General features: G+C 46.4%; 1 protein-coding gene across 1 annotated transcript in view; it reads left to right on the forward strand.

Annotated features, from left to right (window-relative positions):
• REXO5 (RNA exonuclease 5) overlaps nt 1-18,645 on the forward strand; it is a 1,525,618-nt gene that overhangs the window by 378,380 nt on the left and 1,128,593 nt on the right. Inside the window, exon 7 of the mRNA XM_044089498.1 lies at nt 5,009-5,097. Coding sequence (XP_043945433.1) covers nt 5,009-5,097 — 89 coding nt within the window. The remainder of the gene's footprint in view (nt 1-5,008; nt 5,098-18,645) is intronic.

Raw genomic sequence — 18,645 nt, forward strand, 5'->3', positions numbered from 1 at the left:
TGGGCCAATTCTTTCTAATGATGTCACAGTAGTGTTGAATGTTACTAGAGTACCTTAAAAATACCTTAGGAGAAGGATTCACACTAGCAAGTCGACCTCTTCTTGAAGTATGTTTGGTGGAAGAAAAGTAAGGGATTATCTCTGCTGTGTCGGTCTAATAGGGCAGTTTTCCTGGTACTATCTATCTGAGTCTGTGAGTATCCCTTTTCATAGAAACCATCACCCATTCTATGTACAGTTTCCTCAAACACCGAATCATTAGTGCATAATCTAGAGGCCCTTAAGTATGTTAGAAAAATGTGTGGGGGGATGGATACTTACTTGAATGGTGTAGGAGAGTATTCCTCCAACAGGGTTTCCTATATAGCTGCGTCTGTAGGGTACCATCAATATTCTTCGAAAGGGTGACATCCAAAAAATCAATAGACGTGGAAGAGTAATTTTAAGTGAACCTAAGAAAATCAGAAGTGTGCTTGAGGTATCTAACAAAAAAGAAAGACGTCATCCACAAATCTAGCGTAGTATCTAACAAAATGTTTGTATGGATTATCGCCATATATAAGCTCATTATCCCATTGCGCCATAACTAAATTTAGCATAACTGTTGGCGCAAGGGGTACCCATAGCTACGCCTGACAGTTGTAGATAATGTTGATACTCAAACAGAAAAACATTATTACATAAAATTAAATCTAGTAGGGCACATATGACAGTAACTATGTTATGTATGAAATGGCCATGGTGAGATATACATAATCTAACAGCATCCACACCTAGTTGATTAGGAATGACAGTAAATAGTGTTTTAACATCCAAAGTTGTTAAGAGAACATCACTCAGCGGGAGATTGGCAATAGAGGAGTATAAACTAGACAAAAAATGCTCAGTGTCCTTTAAAACCGAAGGGAATTCAGTCAGTACTGGTTTAAGCTGCATCTCAACAAATTTAGAGAGAGGTTCAGTCACCCAGCCACATCCTGAAACAATAGGATGCAGTGGGGGGGTTACGACTGTCTTTATGGATTTTAGGTAGTCCATGTATTGTGGGAATAAAAGGGTTATTAACAATCAATTAGCCCACACAACAAAAGATCATATAAGTCATTATTCACAGTATTGATGCACCTGTCTACATCTTTCACTGAAATTTTCCAATAAGTTAGACAATCATTCAACATAGTTAACATATTAGTTAAATAATCCGCTCTATCCAGCACAACAATAGCCCCTCCCTTATCAGCCGGTGTAATACTGATAGACTGGTCAGTCTGTAATTGTGCAAAGCGTTGGTTTCTTCAGCACTTAGATTACAAAAACGTTGTTTGGCAGTTCCAAGAGATGCAAAAATATCCCTCTCGCATAAGTTAACAAAGGATTCAACAGAAGCTGCAAGGGGTGGGCAGTAAACGCTTGGCTTATGAAGATTACAGTTCGTAACTGACATATCCTGTACCCCAAACAAAGTCCCAAGCATAACCTTGCGTGCAAACAATTTAATGTCTAAAATAACATCAGTTAAATCTGACTTGCTGTTGGGAATAAAACTCAGACCTTTGTCAAGTATAGCTACCTGCGCTTGAGTTAAGGAGAAGTTTGATAAATTGTACACTAATCCTTGCTAAGGCATCAGAGTTCTCCATCTCTTGGGTGAGCATTCATCTCTGGAAGCGTTCCTCTTCCTGTTGTCCCTCAATATGGATTGCCCTCGCCTGCTCGGTAGATCCAACCTGGTGGGTAGTGGTAGGGCCATAAAAGGATTGGAAGAAAGATAATTTCCTTTATTACACTGAGAGTCATCACAGACAACATTACTGATGTGGTATGTCAACAAGCAAGGGGAAACAAAGTCTTAACCCCTATGCTCCCTAGCTATATAGATTTGGAATCTAGTCAGTTCACTGCCTCTTCACTTACTGGCTGTTCATATTCCAACCTCAGAAAATGTTTTGGTAGACACTCTAAGCAGAACCATGGCACCTCCTCACAAATGGATGTTACACAGGGAAGTGTTCCTGGATCTTGTTCACAGATGGGGCATCCCAGAAGCAGATCTGTTTGCCTCCTCCCAGAACAGACAGCTGCCCCTCTTCTGCTCAGGGCTACCCCACCCACAGGCGTGGAGGGGTGGATGCCTTCTCATTCCACTGGGGAAAGATGTACTTATGCGCCTTCCCCCCATTCTCTCGAATTCAAAAAGTGTTACTGAAAATTCAGAAAGACCGACATAAAATCTTACAGGTGACACCCTTTTGGCCAAGACAGCATTGGTTCCCTCTTCTGTTTCACCTAGCCAGGGGCAGTCACCAGAAACTACAACACAGAATCGACCTTCTCACACAACATAAGGAATCACTGCTACACCCACAGCTGAAGAACCTCAACTTAACCCTGTGGTTGATAAACTTTTGATTCCTTTTCACCACCAATATTCAGAGGACGTACTCAAAGTCCTGCAGGAGGCCAGGAAACCTAGCACTTGGAAGAATTACATTACAAAGTGGAAACATTTTTCCAGGTGGTGTTCCAAAAAGGTACAGGACCCCTTAGCAGTTTCACTTCCTATGGTCCTTAGTTATTTGTGTGAGCTTCTTACCTCTGGCCTGTCCTACTCTTCCTTTAAAGTTAATTTATCTGCCATTTCTGCTTGTCTGCCTATCCTTCCACCTTTAGCATCCAGGCTAGAGGTAAAGCTTTCCTTAGAGGCATTCTACATATCAGACCGCCCAGGAAGCCAGTGCCTCCCCCTTGGGACTTTAATTTTGTATTGGAAAAATTGACTGTCTCTCCCTTCGAGCCAGCCCATTCTGCAACTCAAGTTCTGTTCTTGGAAAACCATTCTGTTAGTAGCTCTGACATCAGCCAGAAGGGTCTCAGAACTCCAAGCCCTCATGGCCATTCCACCCTACCTCATTTTCCACAAAGACAGGGTCTCCTTGAGGACTAATCCATCATTCATGCCTAAAGTAGTGAATGAGCTCTCCTTAAACCAATCTATCAACTTGCCTGTTTTCTTTCCTCCGCCTCACAATTTCACAGAAAGGAGGCTTCACTCCTTAGATGTTCACAGGCAGCTTAGATTTTACCTGGACAAAACTAAGTCCATCAGGGAATCAGATGAGCTTTTTGTCTGTTTTCACCCTAGAGCTTTAGGGAAAGCATTCTCTAAACAGATCATTGCTTCTTGGATTTCTAAGGCAATCTCCTTTTGCCATGACTTACATGGCAAACCCTTGCCTTACAAAGTGAAGGCCCATTCCACTAGAGCAGCAGCCTCTTCTCAGCCTTTTTTCAAACGGCCTAGATCATGCCTGCATTCTGGAGGCAGCCACCTGGTCCTCTGTACACACTTTTACCAAACATTACAAACTGGATCTAATTTCCAGATCCAGAGCTGGCTTTGCCAGATCTATCCTCCAGGGTCTACTACACTCCACTCTGACACCAACCACCCCAAGGCCTACCCAATAGCTTTGGTACTCTCCCTACTGTAATGAATACTGCAACATGAGAATAAAAGGACGTAAAAGTCCTTCTCTTCCATGTTGCAGTATTCAGACCCTCCCTCCTCCCCTCTTTTCTTACTTGGTTCTATTAGGGTGATATACTTAGTGTTTTTTGGTGGTGGTATTATGTGTGTGTGTGTAATATAGATATATATATATATATATATATATATATATATATATATATATATATATATATATAAAATGTGTGTGTGTATATATATATATATATATATATATATATATATATATATATATATATATATATATATATATATATATATATATACACACACACACACCTTTTTTTACTAAAGGCATCAGGTGCAACCTTCTGGTTACCACAACAGGTTCCCTGCTAATGGTCTTGCTCAGCTGGAATACTTTTGGGGTTCAGTTTTTTAATACCCTAATGCTTATTGATCTCCGCTTTATCTTCTGCAGCAGTCAGTCCTGACTTGGGTACGTGCAGACATCACATTTATAGTCGACATTGGTTTATGGCCCTCGCATGCTACGTTGCACGTACCCCTTAACTGAAGACTTTGGTATACTGGCCAGATGTACGGCAGCTGCAGGCAGCATATCCCTACTGTAATGAATACTGCAACATGGAAGAAAAGGAAATCTAAAGTTATAGTAAGATTTTACACAACTTTTCTTTACTCGTGCTGCCATCTTGGAAAAGCCATTTTATGTGCTTCATTAATACTACTTCTAGCTGCTGCCATCTAATTTAGCAGAACTTAATTTACTTTGCTTTTTTGGGAATGCCCAGCAGTACTGAAAAAATTGAAGCTGTAAATATGAAGTCAAGAATGGTGATTCTCAGACTTAGGCTGAGAACTGTCATCAAATAACATTGCTGAGGAAGTACGTTCAGTTGTGGTAACACGAGAGCTGTACCCGCTAATTTAGAAATAAATGCTTGCTTTTTTTTTTTTTTATGGGGCTTAGCATCATGCAATCCTCAGAGTGGGAAGCTGTATTTTCCACGTCTGTGTTTTGTTCTTGCTCAATGGTTGCATGAACTCAGGAGAAGGCTGCAGCACTAATAATGCTGTAAAAGAGGCATTGCAGTCCTCTCTAAGGTCACGCCACTGTAGAGGAAGAGTAATAAAATAAATGGGGAATGGTATTAGGGAAAGGCCCCCAAATTCGGTGCAGGAAATGGGTTACAACCCTCAAAACACTCCTCAGAAATTCCTATTTGTAATGCTTGTTGATTTAAGTCCAGGTTACTCTTCCTCACTATTAATTATTCTCTCCATATCCCTAGTAATGCTACAGCCATTTCTGTCTTAGAATGCTGATGTTTTAGGCTTTATGGTTATATTTGTTTGCTACCAAGTGTCAGTTTTCCTGGGTGTTCTGTTTTTTGTTAAACATAGATACATATGCATGCATGTTTGTTTGTCGTATGTTCTGTAATTTGATTTCTGCTTAATATCTTATATTTTAATGATTATATATGTTTTATTTTATTCTTTTTCTCCTGTTTCCAGACTGTCCTGGTTTTGAAGACTTTATTCATACTGGCTGCACAGGCCCAGTGACTGATAACAGTCCACTGTTTGGTTTGGATTGTGAAATGGTATGAACTTCCTATATGTGCAGAAAGCTTTGCATGATTATTTTTGCTTTTCCTTAACATACAAGTTGGAATGTTATGTATCATGCTAGGTGTCTTGAAGAATGTCAGTTTCGTAATTTATATATATATATTTTTTGCTAAATATGTTGTGACCATGGCAGGTTTCTGCTGACAAAAACAATTACAACTAACAAGAATGCATTCACTGAGTTTTCAGATCTGAATATGTACATATATATCTGAATAGGTACTAAAGGATGCTCTCCAGTCTTATATCTTACAGCATCATGACTAGAATTGCATGAGTTTGTTCTCTTTTATTTCTGGCTAAATGCAGTTGTGCATGTCATCAGAAGAGTTGATGTGCGTGAGTGAAAAACTGGATCCAGTGTTGTCTTTTCCATCTGGTTTACACCCGCAGGTTATCTAATCTTATAAAGTCCTCTAAGGCTAGTTACAAGGCTAAATTATCATCCCTGACTAAAGACAACCATAAGCATTCTTTAGCTACGTCCAAAACCTAAAAGGGAATACCCAGCTGTGTGCTGAACTTATAGTGGATGGTTCCACTCGCACTGAACCTAAGGAAATTGTCAAACTGTTACCTGACAGATTTGGCAATAACTTCCCTCTCCCCACCAGCCATACCCCAAAGCATTCCTGACACCAGTCCTCTACTGCGTATCTGTAAAGAACAGGTCATACAAGCACTCTCCAAGGCCAAAAACATGGCCTCTGTGGGACCAGATAACATCTCAGGTTGCTTACTAAACAATCTAAAACAAGACCTAGCGGAACCACTTGGCACTCTCTTTAACCATAGCCTGAGCACTTGGCTTTGTTCCAGCAGAATGGAGAACAGCAACATTAACCCCCATGCACAAAGGGGGTCCATCAACCGACCCAGGAAACTATTGACCCATAAGCCTAACCAGCCTTATCTGCAAGGCCTTGAAAAGAATCATCATAGACCTTATAAGGGCACAGGCGACCTTCAAACTCTTGACCCGACCCAGTTTGGTTTCATCAAGGGTAGATCTTGCTTATTTAACCTGGTGGACTTCTTTGAGAATGTCACCAAAACCCTAGATGAGGGCAGAGCAGTACATACCACCTATCTTGATTTAACAACCAAGGCTTTTGACACATTCCCTCACTCAGAGATCATTGAGAAACTCTCCCAGCTGGGGATTAACCCATATGTCATTAGATGACTAGCCAACTGGCCCACCAACAGAAAGCACACTGTCAAAGTTGGGGAGTCCACCTCCACCAGTAGACCACTTACCAGTGGGGTATAACAAGGATCTGTGGTTGGCCCTCTACTGTTTGGAATCTTGTTTCTATGATGTCCAGGTGAAAATAGATGGCCTGTGGCTTACCATGTTTGCAGATGACTGCAAACTGGGCACAAATATGGAGTCCCCAGTGATGTAAACATATTACAGATTAACAAAGAATGAAACAGATTTTTTGGAAGAAGCAAATCTTTTTTGTAATAAAGTTATGAAGAGAGGGTATCCTGAATATGAGGTGAAAAACTGCTGGAAGAAAAAAATAGAGATGAGAGACAACAACAGAGAAGAAAATAGAGAAGTTAGGCCCCCTTATAGACATGGGACGTCCATGGAAATACAGAATAGTGTGGATTCCCATGCCATTAAGAATGTTATAAGCAGAAATTGGGATTATTTAGAGCAAGTAGTGAACTACTTAATAAAATGGGAAGTCATCCAAGGTTTATTCAGGAAAGAGCCAAGAACTACAAAGATTTTTCCAAGGGAAATTGAATAGACCCAAAACAAAAATATGGCATGATTAAATGCTTTAACTGTAATATGTGTAACTACCTATTTACAGATTCCAATGAGGTAGTTATAGAAAACAATACAGTTAAAATAAGAAGGTTGTTCAGTTGCAAGTCTAAAAATGTTGTCTGTTTGAGTTTTTGTGTAGAATGCAAATCCTTTTATGTGGGCAGAACAATTTGTGAATTTAATAAAAGGATTTATGAACATAACTTGTTGTCCAGGAGGCTTGGAGGGAACCTGATGTGATGGAACCAGTCAGCAGGAAACCAGACAGAATTTTAGAACTACCTAAGAACAAAACTGCACTGGAGTAAAGATCTAGCAGGTGATGCATTTGTGGTAGTGGTGGCCATGAAAAAGTACATCTCAGAAGAGAGTTCTTTTGTCCATCTGTCCAACAGAGAGTCTCTGGCACTGGACCACTTGGGAAAGCTTACTTATGCTTCAGCGACCTTTACATTGCATGCGTTCAGTTACCTGTCTTATTTGATAAGGCTTCAACGGGACCCAGTGTCTGAAATGTCAAATGTAGTTAAGACTCAGCAGTACCTAGAGACACACAAGACTCTGGACACTCAGTTGTCAATGCAGTTGATCACTAATGTACTCATGAGGTTGCTGTCCAATGAGGCCGATGGCACATCTTGTATGGCAGGCACTGGCTTAGCTATACAACGGTATGGATACATTTGAACAATTTTGCAGACTGCTTTAAGACATCCCTTGTTTCCCTTCATCTATTCTCTGTTTGACCCAAAGGTCAAAGAGACATTCACCAGTTGTGAGCAAGATAGAAAAATTCTGTCTGCTGTAGCAGTGTGCTTTGCCACCCTACAATAATCCTCCTCCAGGAATCAGAAAGGGGTAAGTGTGTCTTTTTTTTTTTTTTTCTCTGTAAATCATAGCAGCCTTTCCAGGACATTCCTGGTGGTAACCATAACAGAAGCTGTCCACGTGGCAGAGGCAGTCCACATAACTAAGGCTTTCTCCTTGAGGCCTTTTCAGTATACCTAAAGGGTTGCCTGACTGCCACACTTTGAAGGTAGTCAGGGGTCACTTGGCTGTCCACCCAAATGCTTGGGAGGCCACCACCTCAGATGCATGGATGTTGAGAGTCCTATCCAGATGCTGTATGATACTTTTTTCCTTTGCCCCAAAAGGATCACAAAGATCCTTTCCAGATGTGTCACCTCATCAGAGAAGTCAGAGAAGGGACACAGCAGGTGAAATTCAAAACCTACTGGCTAATTGAGTCATTAGAGGTCACACTAGGTCAAGGAAGACTCAAGGTTTTGTTCCAGATTCTTTTTGGTGCCAAAGAAGAAGAACCTCAGCAAACATAACCATTTTGTCAAAGGGACTGTGTTCTAGATGGTCATAATGCAGTCCATTCTGCTTATTTTGAGGAAGGATGACAAGATGTGCTCAGTAGATCTCAAGGATGCCTGCCATCACATAAAGGTATTGAGCCAGTCCAGGAGATTTTTGTGCTTTTGGTTGGGAGCCAGTCATTACTAATTTCAACCTCTGCCCTTTGGTCTTACCACAGCTCCCCAGGTGTTCACCAAACGCATGGTGATAGTGGCAATCTGTCTCAGGTTGTAGGGTTTCTAGGTGTCCCTTTACCTGGACGATTGGTTCCTCATCTCTCGTCAAGTCTAGAGACTTATTACTCCAGTTTTGTCTGTTCTTGGGCATTACAGTAAATCATGAAAAATCCAGCCTGGAACCAGTACAAGTTCTGAAATTTACATGCTACCATTTATATACAGTTTCTCAGATAGACAACGTTTTTGTCCAAGTTAACTGTTTTTCACCAGGAGGCTTCCCATATGCTTCAGACCCAAACAAATTATGGCTTCTGCAGTTTTACAACTCCTTGGGCACATGGCAGTTTCTTTTTCTCTTGTTCCCTTGGCAAGATTCCATGTGAGGGTCTTACAATGGACTCTGGCAGCTCAGTGGTCTTACCTTACTTGTCCCATGGATCTTTCAGTTGCTCTAAAGGACATTTGTCGCCACCACATTCCCTGGTGGTTGGATTCACCTCTGGTCGCAGCTGGTTGATGACTTGTTCTTCCCCAGCCCCAGGGCACAGTCACTACAGACTATTTCCTTCTGGGGTGAGGCGGTCATTTTGAAGGGAGGAAGGTCCAAAGAACCTGGCAACTTTCATGTTCAAACTTCACTTCAGTGGTTTGTAGCCGAGAGTGGTCCTCCTAGTATTTCAGGCCTTTCAGGACCTCCTTCCAAGAGTGTGACTGGCATCCAAACAGCATGTTTGTCGTTTGGTACCTAAACAAGCAAGGGGGAATGCGATCCTATCTGCTGTGGCAGGAGGTCTTGAGGGGTTGGCAATGGGTTGGGTTCTATAAGCGGTTTCTGATTGTAGTGCATATCCTTGGGAAGTCCAGCATTCTGGTGGACAGTTTGAACAGAAACCTTCTCCTTCCTCATGAGTGGTCCCTAAACACAACAGTAACAGCTTGGAATTTCCATCGCTTGGGGCACCCCCTGCTGTGATCTGATTGCCTCTCCATCAAACATGAAGAGCAGCAGTTTCTATGCCCTGGTCCCTCCAGAGCTACAGTCACCCAGGGAATCTATTCTGTATGCTTGGCCCCCAGGACTCTTATATGCGTACCCTCCTACAACCTTGATAATCAGGTTTCTTTAAAAGGTAGCCCATCTCAGAGCAAAGATGATCCTCACTGCCCCATTTTGGCCCTGGCAAGTGTGGTCCCATGTCTTTTGCCTCATTGACTTCACTCTTCGTAGGTGCTGAATCTGATCTCTCCTATTCTGCAGGGATCCCTCTCCCCAACCTCTGCTCCCTCAGATGAGTGCATGGTTTCTGCAATTGCAGTAATGACCTGGAATCCCAAGATCTCTGAACGAGTTGCATGCATTTTTTCATCATCCCAGAAACCTTCCATCTGGAAAAGATGTTAGTAAGTCAAAATGTTTTGCCATCTGGGCTTCATCTAAAGGTTTATATCTCTTTTCAGCTGTATTTTATATGCATGCCAATCTGAAGTAGGTACTTCATTTGTCAGCAACCTTTGGGTATCGGATCCGAGCCAGCAACTTGTTTCACAGCTATAAGATCCGAGCTCTTCCCCTTACCCATAATCCCCTGCCAACCCTGACTGACCTCAGATCTAGTTTGCCGCACTTAGTGAAAGCAGCTAGATTCAGAGATCCTAGTCTGTTCAGATAAGTCTTTCAGCTTATTATAATTATTGTTATATACTTTATTAAAAGGTTGAGTGTGTTAGGTTTCCCCTTATTTTAGTCCTAAAATCTTATATTTTTTTAGTGTAATTTCCTCCCCTACCCTTGCTGGTGCGTAGTTTTTGTGTGGGTCGGTGTGTGTTTGGGGCCTTGTGTGAGTGAGTTTGCTTTCTTGTACTAGTGTAATGTCAGAGGCCCCAAAACCGATCTTTTCTAAATGCACCGAGTGTGGCCATAAGCTTTCACCGGCGGATGGCCACACTCGATGTGTTCGGTGCCTTGGGGTTGAACACCTCTCCTCAGGGTGTACTATTTGCGTGGCGTTCAACCCCAGGGCACTGAAAGAACGGAGGTCGAAGTTGATACTGCTGGGACTTTTGCCCCCTGGATTCGGCTTCGGCCTCCTGTGCTCCCGTGGCCTCACCCCAGTCCTCGGTGGTGGCCACTCCTGCCTCTTCTCCCCCCTTTCGGGACTCAAACTCCCGCTGCGGCGCCAGAGGAGAGGGAGGCCAGGAGGGAGAAAAGGAGGGAGAAGCACCACAAGAGGCGGGCCGAGGCCTCCGCTTTGGCCCCCCCCGGCTAAGCGGGCTTCTCCCTCTACGGCTTCCAAGTCTCCGTCGAGGTAATCGAGGCGGCACTCCCGGCCCGCCTTGGTGGCCTCGTCGAGATCCACATATAGCCTGTCAGATGCAGACTTGGACCGGATGATGCGAAGGTTCATCCAGGCCCAGCTGCAGATGGGAGTGCTCCTACCTCCCCCCCCCTTCGGGGGGGAGCTCAACACCTTTTTTTGCCCTGATAGCTCCTTCTCCAACCCGCTTCCCGGGTTCGGAGCGCCCGGAGCCGGGCAGTGTTGGAGCCGGGGGTGGGTCGGCACCGACAGTACTTGGTACTTCAGCTCTGACCTTTTCCTCGAGTTTGTCGGGTCCATCCTTGTCCGATCCGAGCTCTCGGAGCCGTGGGCTGAGCTTCGGATCAGAGGGATTCAGTGTGCCTTCGGCTCCGTCCAGGTCGGAGCACACTGGTCCTTCGGATCCGATGGTCTCTGCTTTGGTTCCGATCCCCCCATCGGATCCGATTGGGAGTCTGCTCTCGGATCCGAGAGAGAGCGACTCTCCCTCGGCCTTCGATGCGGTGGAGAGGGCTCTGTTGAGTGCATCCGGACCCCCGGCCCTTGCCTCGGACCCATCCTGCACTCCCTCTCGGCTGGGTCTGGCTTCCATCACCTGGCCACAGGGATAGCCTGCTTTGATGTCTCAGGTCGTTCCTCTGGAACAAGATGTTGCTGATGAGGCTTCCTCGGACAGCCCCCCCGAGGATGTTCCTCATAAGCGGAAGTGTAAGAGGAGGCACGTGGACTCCCCTGAGTCCTTAACAGAAGACACGGATTTGGATGAAGAGGAAGGCTCCCCAAGGTCAACCCCCAAGGATGTCTCCTTCGGAGACATCATGGAAATGCTCAGGATTAGGGGGGGGTGATCTGCCCCCAAGGCTTCCTCCGACGAGTCCGTGTTCCTGGAGGCGTTCGAAGCAGGCCCATCTACCTCTTGGGTGTCCCCTCCGCCCGACCCCCTGGTGGACCTTATTACCACCAGGGCGTGGAAGGAGCCGGACACTGTGGAGCCAGTTCCCAAACGCCCCGATAGGATTCTGAGCCCCCCTTCAGACAGGTCCCACTGGAGCAAGGGTCCCCCCATAGATGCCATGTTGGTGGCGGCAGCCACCAAGAGGGAATTATCTCAGGAGAGCCCCTCGGTCCATCCACCGAGCAAAGAGTCCTGCTTGATGGATCGCCTAGGGAAGCGGATTTTTAGTTCAGCGACCTTCTCAGTAAGGTCCCTGAACTACATGGTACCCATTATTAGGATGCAGCGAGACCTTATCAAAGAGTACGCTGCTCCCCCCTGGAGTCCATGTCGGCGGAGGACAAACAGTTGTACTCCACTCGCATGGCCACTCTAAGATCTATATCGAATACCTCTATGCGGCTTTTGTCCCATGCCACAGAGGGAGCCGCTAGAGCCAGCGGAGCAGGCCTAGTCATGAGATGTCAGGCCTGGCTCCAACATTGTGACTTCGCGGAACCCTTCAAGGTGTTATTTGCGAATGCCCCCTTTGATGGTTCTGCCTTATTTGGCAAGACCGTTCGCGAGACTTTAGTCCAGAGTGAAAAGGACGAGAATACGTTGTCTGCCATCGGAGTCCGCTTCTCTGCTCCCCAGAGGTCCTTCTCCAAGAACCAAAAGGGACAGAAGAAGATGTGGTTCTGGAAATCACAACATTCCCAGCCTGCTCCAGACAACCAGTCCTTCTGTGGCAGAGGAGGACAGGGAGGATGCCGCCCTAGAGGCAGAGGGGGTCCGAAGAATTTTGGGTCCAGAGAAACCTTCTCTGATCGGCCCACGCAGCAACCCTGAGGGGTTGCCAGACTGCTCCACTCTGGAGGCAGTCGGGGGGCGTTTCTCGAGGCACCTGGCAGCTTGGGAGTCCATCACATCAGATCGCTGGGTGCTTCGTATCATATCCAGAGGTTACCAAATTCCCCTGTATCATGTCCCCAAACTCAGAAACCTCCCTGATGTACCACCCGATCAGAGGGAGTTAGCAGCTGCAGAGATTCAGCTGCTCCTAGAAAAAAGAGCCATCCAACTTGTCCTCCCAGACCAGCGCGGATTAGGTTTTTACTCCAGGTTCTTTCTGGTGCCAAAAAAGACAGGGGACTTGAGGCCAATTCTCGACCTCTCCCTTTTGAACCTGTCAGTAACCAAACAAAAATTCCGGATGGTCACTCTTCAATCCATCCTCCTCCTATTGCGCGAGAACGACTGGATGTGCTCAATAGACCTCAAGGATGCGTACTACCACATTCTGATAGACAGATGATCCAGGAGGTTCCTCCGCTTCCGGCTGGGAGCCAGTCACTACCAGTTTAGGGTTCTTCCCTTTGGTCTCACCACAGCTCCCAGGGTGTTTACCAAAGTATTAGCAGTGATAGCGGCCCACCTGAGATTCCAGGGAATGCAGGTTTTTCCATACCTGGACCACTGGCTCCTGACCGCCCCGACAAGGCATCTACTTTGCTCAGCCAGGGACTACTTCCTCCGGCTTGCTCCCCAGCTGGGCATCACCATCAACAGGGACAAATCTTCTCTTGCTCCGACTCAGGTGATAGAGTTTATAGGGGCCAAGTTGGATACGAGAAACCTTCTAGCATTCCTGACTGCGGAACGACTACAAATCCTGAGGCTTCATGTGCGGGCCATCCTCCACTTAGAAGCTCCATCGGCGGAGTTGGTCCTGAGGGCTCTAGGCTCCATGGCGGTGGCAATCACTCTTCTGCCATTGGCTCGTCTGAATATGAGGGTCCTGCAATGGACCCTTCAAGTCCAGTGGTCCTTTCTACATTACTCCCTAAGCCATCCTATTCCCCTCAGCAGGGCTTGCAGGAGGGCTCTCTTATGGTGGCTCCAATCTCCAGACCTCCATACGGGACGTCCCTTCTCCACGCCTCCTCCCCTTGCCACGGTGAACACGGACGCCTCTCGCCTCGGGTGGGGGGGCATTGCTCAGACAGGACGGTCCAAGGCACGTGGAACGACACAGAGACCTCTTTGCATATCAATGTCCTGGAGATGAGGGTGGTGCTATTGGCGTTGCAAGCACTTCAGAACCTTCTTCCTGTAGGAACTATTGCGATACAGGCGGACAACATGTCAGTTGTCTGGTACATCAACAAACAGGGGAGAACCAGGTCCTATCCTCTCTGTCGAGAGGCCATGAGAGTGTGGGAATGGGCGATCTCCACCAACCGCTTTCTTATTGCAACGCACATTCTGGGACGGACCAACATACTGGTGGACAGGCTCAGCTGCACTATCCTTTCCCCTTACGAGTGGTCTCTCAATCCCCAGGTAGTGAAGTGAATTTTTGCCGAGTGGGGGCAACCCTGTTGCAATCTCTTCGCTTCTCCCTCAAATACGAAATGCAACAGTTACTTCGCTCTAATTCCCCCCTTCGGGGAATCCCCGGGAGACGCTCTGGTGCATGCTTGGCCACCTGGTCTACTTTATGCTTACCCACCTCTACCTCTGATGCTGAAACTCATACAGAAAGCCAGTCGGTTGGGGAGCAGAATGATCCTCATTTCCCCATTCTGGCCTCGTCAAACGTGGTTCCCTTACCTGTGGTCTCACCTGGTAAATCCTCCTTGGATTCTGGATCCCCTACCGGATCTAATATCTCATCCCCTAGATCTCCCGATCCCGAATCTGGACAACCTCAAGTTGACAGCTTGGCTGCTCAGTTCCGCTCCTAGTCAGGACTCCCGGAATCTCTTCCCCAGTTAAAGCCATCCTAGTAGCAGCACATAAACCTTCCACTAGAAAGGTCTATCGCAGTAAGTGGAAGCGTTTCTCCATCTGGGCGGAGAATCATAACTTAGATCCCTTCACAGCACCGTTGCAGACTGTGTTGGATTTCCTTACAGGTCTATTTCATCAGGGGGCTAGCTGCTCTACGGTCAAGGTTCAACTGGCAGCTATTTCTCATTGCCATGTGGGACATGAGTCAGGCCCTTTGATTACGGCAAAATTGTGTAAAACCTTTCTCAAGGGTACCTTCCTGCTCAGACCTCCTGTCAAGGAAGTTGTATCCCCTTGGGATTTATCACTAGTTCTACAGGCCTTAACAGCTCCCCCTTTTGAACCTGCTGCTTCAGTTGATCTTAAGTATCTATCTTGGAAAACGGTGTTCCTTGTCGCTATTACTTCAGCGAAAAGAGTTTCTGAGCTTCAGGCCCTTTGTGTAAAACCCCCGTACTTGGCCTTTCACCAGGTTAGAGTGTACCTCAGGAACAATCCCTCGTTTCTTCCCAAGGTGGCTTCAGAGGCAAATATCAACCAATCCATTAACCTGCCAGTCTTCTTTCTTAAGTATCACAACAAAGGAGAATACAAACTGCATTCGTTAGATGTGCATAGACAACTGCGCTTCTCCATTCACAGGACTGCTGGTCATAGACAATCTGACCAGTTGTTCATCTCCTTTGCCACATTTAACTTAGGTAAACCTGTCTCTAAGGTCACTTTATCACGATGGATCTCAGTGTATTCTATTGGCCTATGAAAGTTCTGGGAGGCCCGCACCTCAGGGAGTTCGTGCACATTCTACTCGCTCTATATCTACCTCTGCTGCCTTTAGGTCTAGAGTGTCTTTAGATGATATTTGCTCCGCAGCCACTTGGGCTTCATCTCATACCTTTATCAACCATTATAAGCTGGACATTATCTCCAGAGGGAGAGCATCTTTTGGCTCCGCAGTGCTCCAGAATATCCTTCCATGATGGCCGCCCAAGATCCAGGTAGCTGTGGGCTCTGTCCCAAAGGTTGCTGACAAATGAAGTACCTACTTCAGATTAAGAAGTTATGTACTCACCATAACGTTCCATCTGAGTAGGAAACTTCATTTGTCTGCAACCACCCCCCCCTCCTTCCCCCTGACCCTCAGAATTTTAGTCCTGGATGTCCTCCTAGTCCCCTTCGGGACATATTTAGCCTTTTAGCTGCTTGTATGAGGGCAAACTTGATCTGAGGTCAGTCAGGGTTGGCAGGGGATTGTGGGTAAGGGGAGGAGCTAGGAGCTCAGATCTTATAGCTGTGAAACAAGTTGCCGGCTTGGATCCGATACCCAAAGGTTGCAGACAAATGAAGCTTCCTACTCAGATGGAACGTTATGGTGAGTACATAACTTCTTATTTTGTACTTTTTGGCTGATACCTTTCTTGCTTGGTTGAGTTACCATACCATCAAGGTATGGTAACCATTTGAAATGTCGAGACCTGCTAGATAGATTTCTGCAGTGCAGAGACTGAACGGCTGAAAGATTATATAGTACATGTACTAAGCCCGAGATACCATTTCTCAGAAAATTCCCTTTTCTCTGAAGTATAGTGATCTCTGAGTTGGTAAATATAAGATGTTAAGTTGTCAATCTCGCCTTCATTCTTGCTGATGGGGTTGGGCGATCGCCCCCTCCCTCACTCGGCTCCACCTAAAAGCTGCGAAGCTAATTTTACGCAGAGGGGCAACCAACCCTATATCCAGCAATGCAAGGCGATACCCAAATCGCTTTTGTTTGCTTTACAAGCTGCTTTTACTTTTTTTTGACACGGCTTTTTTTCAAATTTCAGATTTTCTCAGATTTTAGTTAGTTTTTAGTCACTACCCGTTTTGTTGTTAAAACTAAATTCTTGATGGTTAACCTACCCTTGTTTAGTTTTCCTTTTATTATTTTCCAGTTATTTATCCCTTCCCTAGCGTTAGGCCTTAAGCCTTTTGTTTGGGATTTTGTGTGGTGTGGGGTTGTTTGTTGGGTTTGTTTAATTGTTTTAATTTTATTTGGATTTTGTGTGTGTGTGTGTGTGTGTGTTTGTGTTTGTTACTGAGCGCTTTCTCGACACAGTTATGTGAAGGTACAAGGGGGATACAAGTGTGGCTGACTCTTGCTGCTGTCAATGTGTCTCTCTGACAGGCGATTTTACTTTGTGTCTGCCACCTGGGACCTCACTCTGGGACTCTTGTGCTGTCTGCCATGCCTTCAGCCCAGAGTCCTGCAGGGCTGAGCGCAATAAATACTGAGGGCTGAGGGGCTTATTAAAGCGCTCCGTTAAAACTAAGTAAGCCCGAGAGGGCTTGAAACCAGTTGGGCCTTAAGCCTAACTAAGCCTAAGCCATTGGCCACTGGTTACTGAGATGTGCCTTCTTCTATGCTTAAACAGGCGGGTTGCCTCCATCCGCGCGCATGATGATACACGGCTCCTTGTGCAGTCAGTGGCTCAAAGCTGGAGCGGCATCTCAGCTCTCCTCCTAGACTATCTCCAAGAAAGAGGAAGATCATGCGGTTCGTTGGAGTCGATTGGCTACGGCTCCGGTCCACCCTGGGCTCGATAAAGCCGGGCGGTCCAGGTCCTCGAGATGCGAGGCTGTCCCCAGAGACACCAGGAGAGAGTGGTGAGTAGACTAAAAAAGTCTCAGGCATTAGCCCAAATGCTCCATAGCTATTACCAACGGGCGGTAGCTAATACACACACACTTACATTCCTCTTCAACTCTCTTACCCAGAGCTGGAGACAGCCTCCGGGGGCCCCGACCTCGTTGGCGCTGCGATCTCACCACCTCCTCTCCGTCCGCCTCATCTCTTCCTCTGCTCCCTGATGCCTTCATTGGAGGGATCAGCGTCTGGCGTCTGGCGTCTGGTCTCTCGCTCTCTGGCATCGGACCCTTGGGACCCTTGTCCGACCCGTCTCCCCGGTACTGCTCGCTAAGCCCTAACATCAGCCACCGGAGCTGTCGGAGCTGTCTGGCCTTGACCTGGGGAGCCCTCCTTGATGGGGAGCCGGAGCCCCCAGCTCTGATGAGAGCGGGGAGAGGTTGATGAGGGAGTGTACTAGCTGTGGGTCAGTTCCATCAGCTCTTCCCTTGCTCTCTCCTCTACTCCTTGCCTGAGCGTCTCTTCCCACTTTCCTTAGTCGGACCCAGATCTCAGGACCTCAGGTTTCCCCGCTCGGATAGTTCCCGGCTCGATCTTGACTTGACCCGATCAGTTGAGCCTCAGCGTGAAAGGACATGCTGACTTGGATGAGTCAGAGGATTACCTATTAGAGAGACTGATGAGGATGAGTCTGAGGATCCTGAGTCTCACATTCTCTCTCACACAGAAGACATCCTTCTCCTCCCTTCAGGGTCTGGGAACTCCACCCTTTCGTTCCTCACCCTCCGGGTATCTCAAGACACATTATTCGACCCTCCCTCTCCTAGGTCCTTCCGCTCCGGAATGGATACCTTCTTTATTCGCTCGGAATTCACCAGGCATGGATGGCCCGGACTTCGGTGGAACCGTGACCTTCTAGAATTTTCAACAAATTACGGGCGGCCCCTGGCTGCAGTCCATCCTCTTCACAAAGGTCCATAGTGTGGATCCTGTGAGGGCTGGAGATAACTTGAGGAATGGTCCTGTTAGCAAGGATTCCCAGGACTATGGGACTCCATCGAGGAGCGGGAATTTTCTTCACATCACTTTGCCATCTAGATTTAGCTGAAGCTGAAGCTGGCCCATCTTCAAAGAGATGTTCTTAAAGAGTTGGGGAAAGAACTGACAGAAGCTTTCTCGCTCTAAAGTCCCATTGTACTCAACCAGATAGAGCTTATGAGGCCCTCCTAGCACTACTCCCTCCATCGGCTCATTTCATATGCAGCCCGATGCGGATGCATAGCATGAGCACAGGAATTACATTTAAAGTCAATCCTTGGATAAACTTTGGAAGGCCTTAGAGCGACTTCAAAGGCACCTTGACTAGATCTCACCTTTGATAGAACATTTACCTCGGGACCTCCAGTCGTTTGTTTCCCCCTCAAGTCTAACCTTTACCAAAACTCTCTGGAAGAACAGGATGTTTCTCCACCTTCAAGAAAGGAGTCAAAAGGTCAGGTCAGAGGAAAAACCCCCC

The sequence above is a fragment of the Protopterus annectens genome, chromosome 12.part0, assembly GCF_019279795.1.
Source record: "Protopterus annectens isolate FY-2018-M chromosome 12.part0, PAN1.0, whole genome shotgun sequence".
Taxonomy (NCBI): domain Eukaryota; kingdom Metazoa; phylum Chordata; order Ceratodontiformes; family Protopteridae; genus Protopterus; species Protopterus annectens.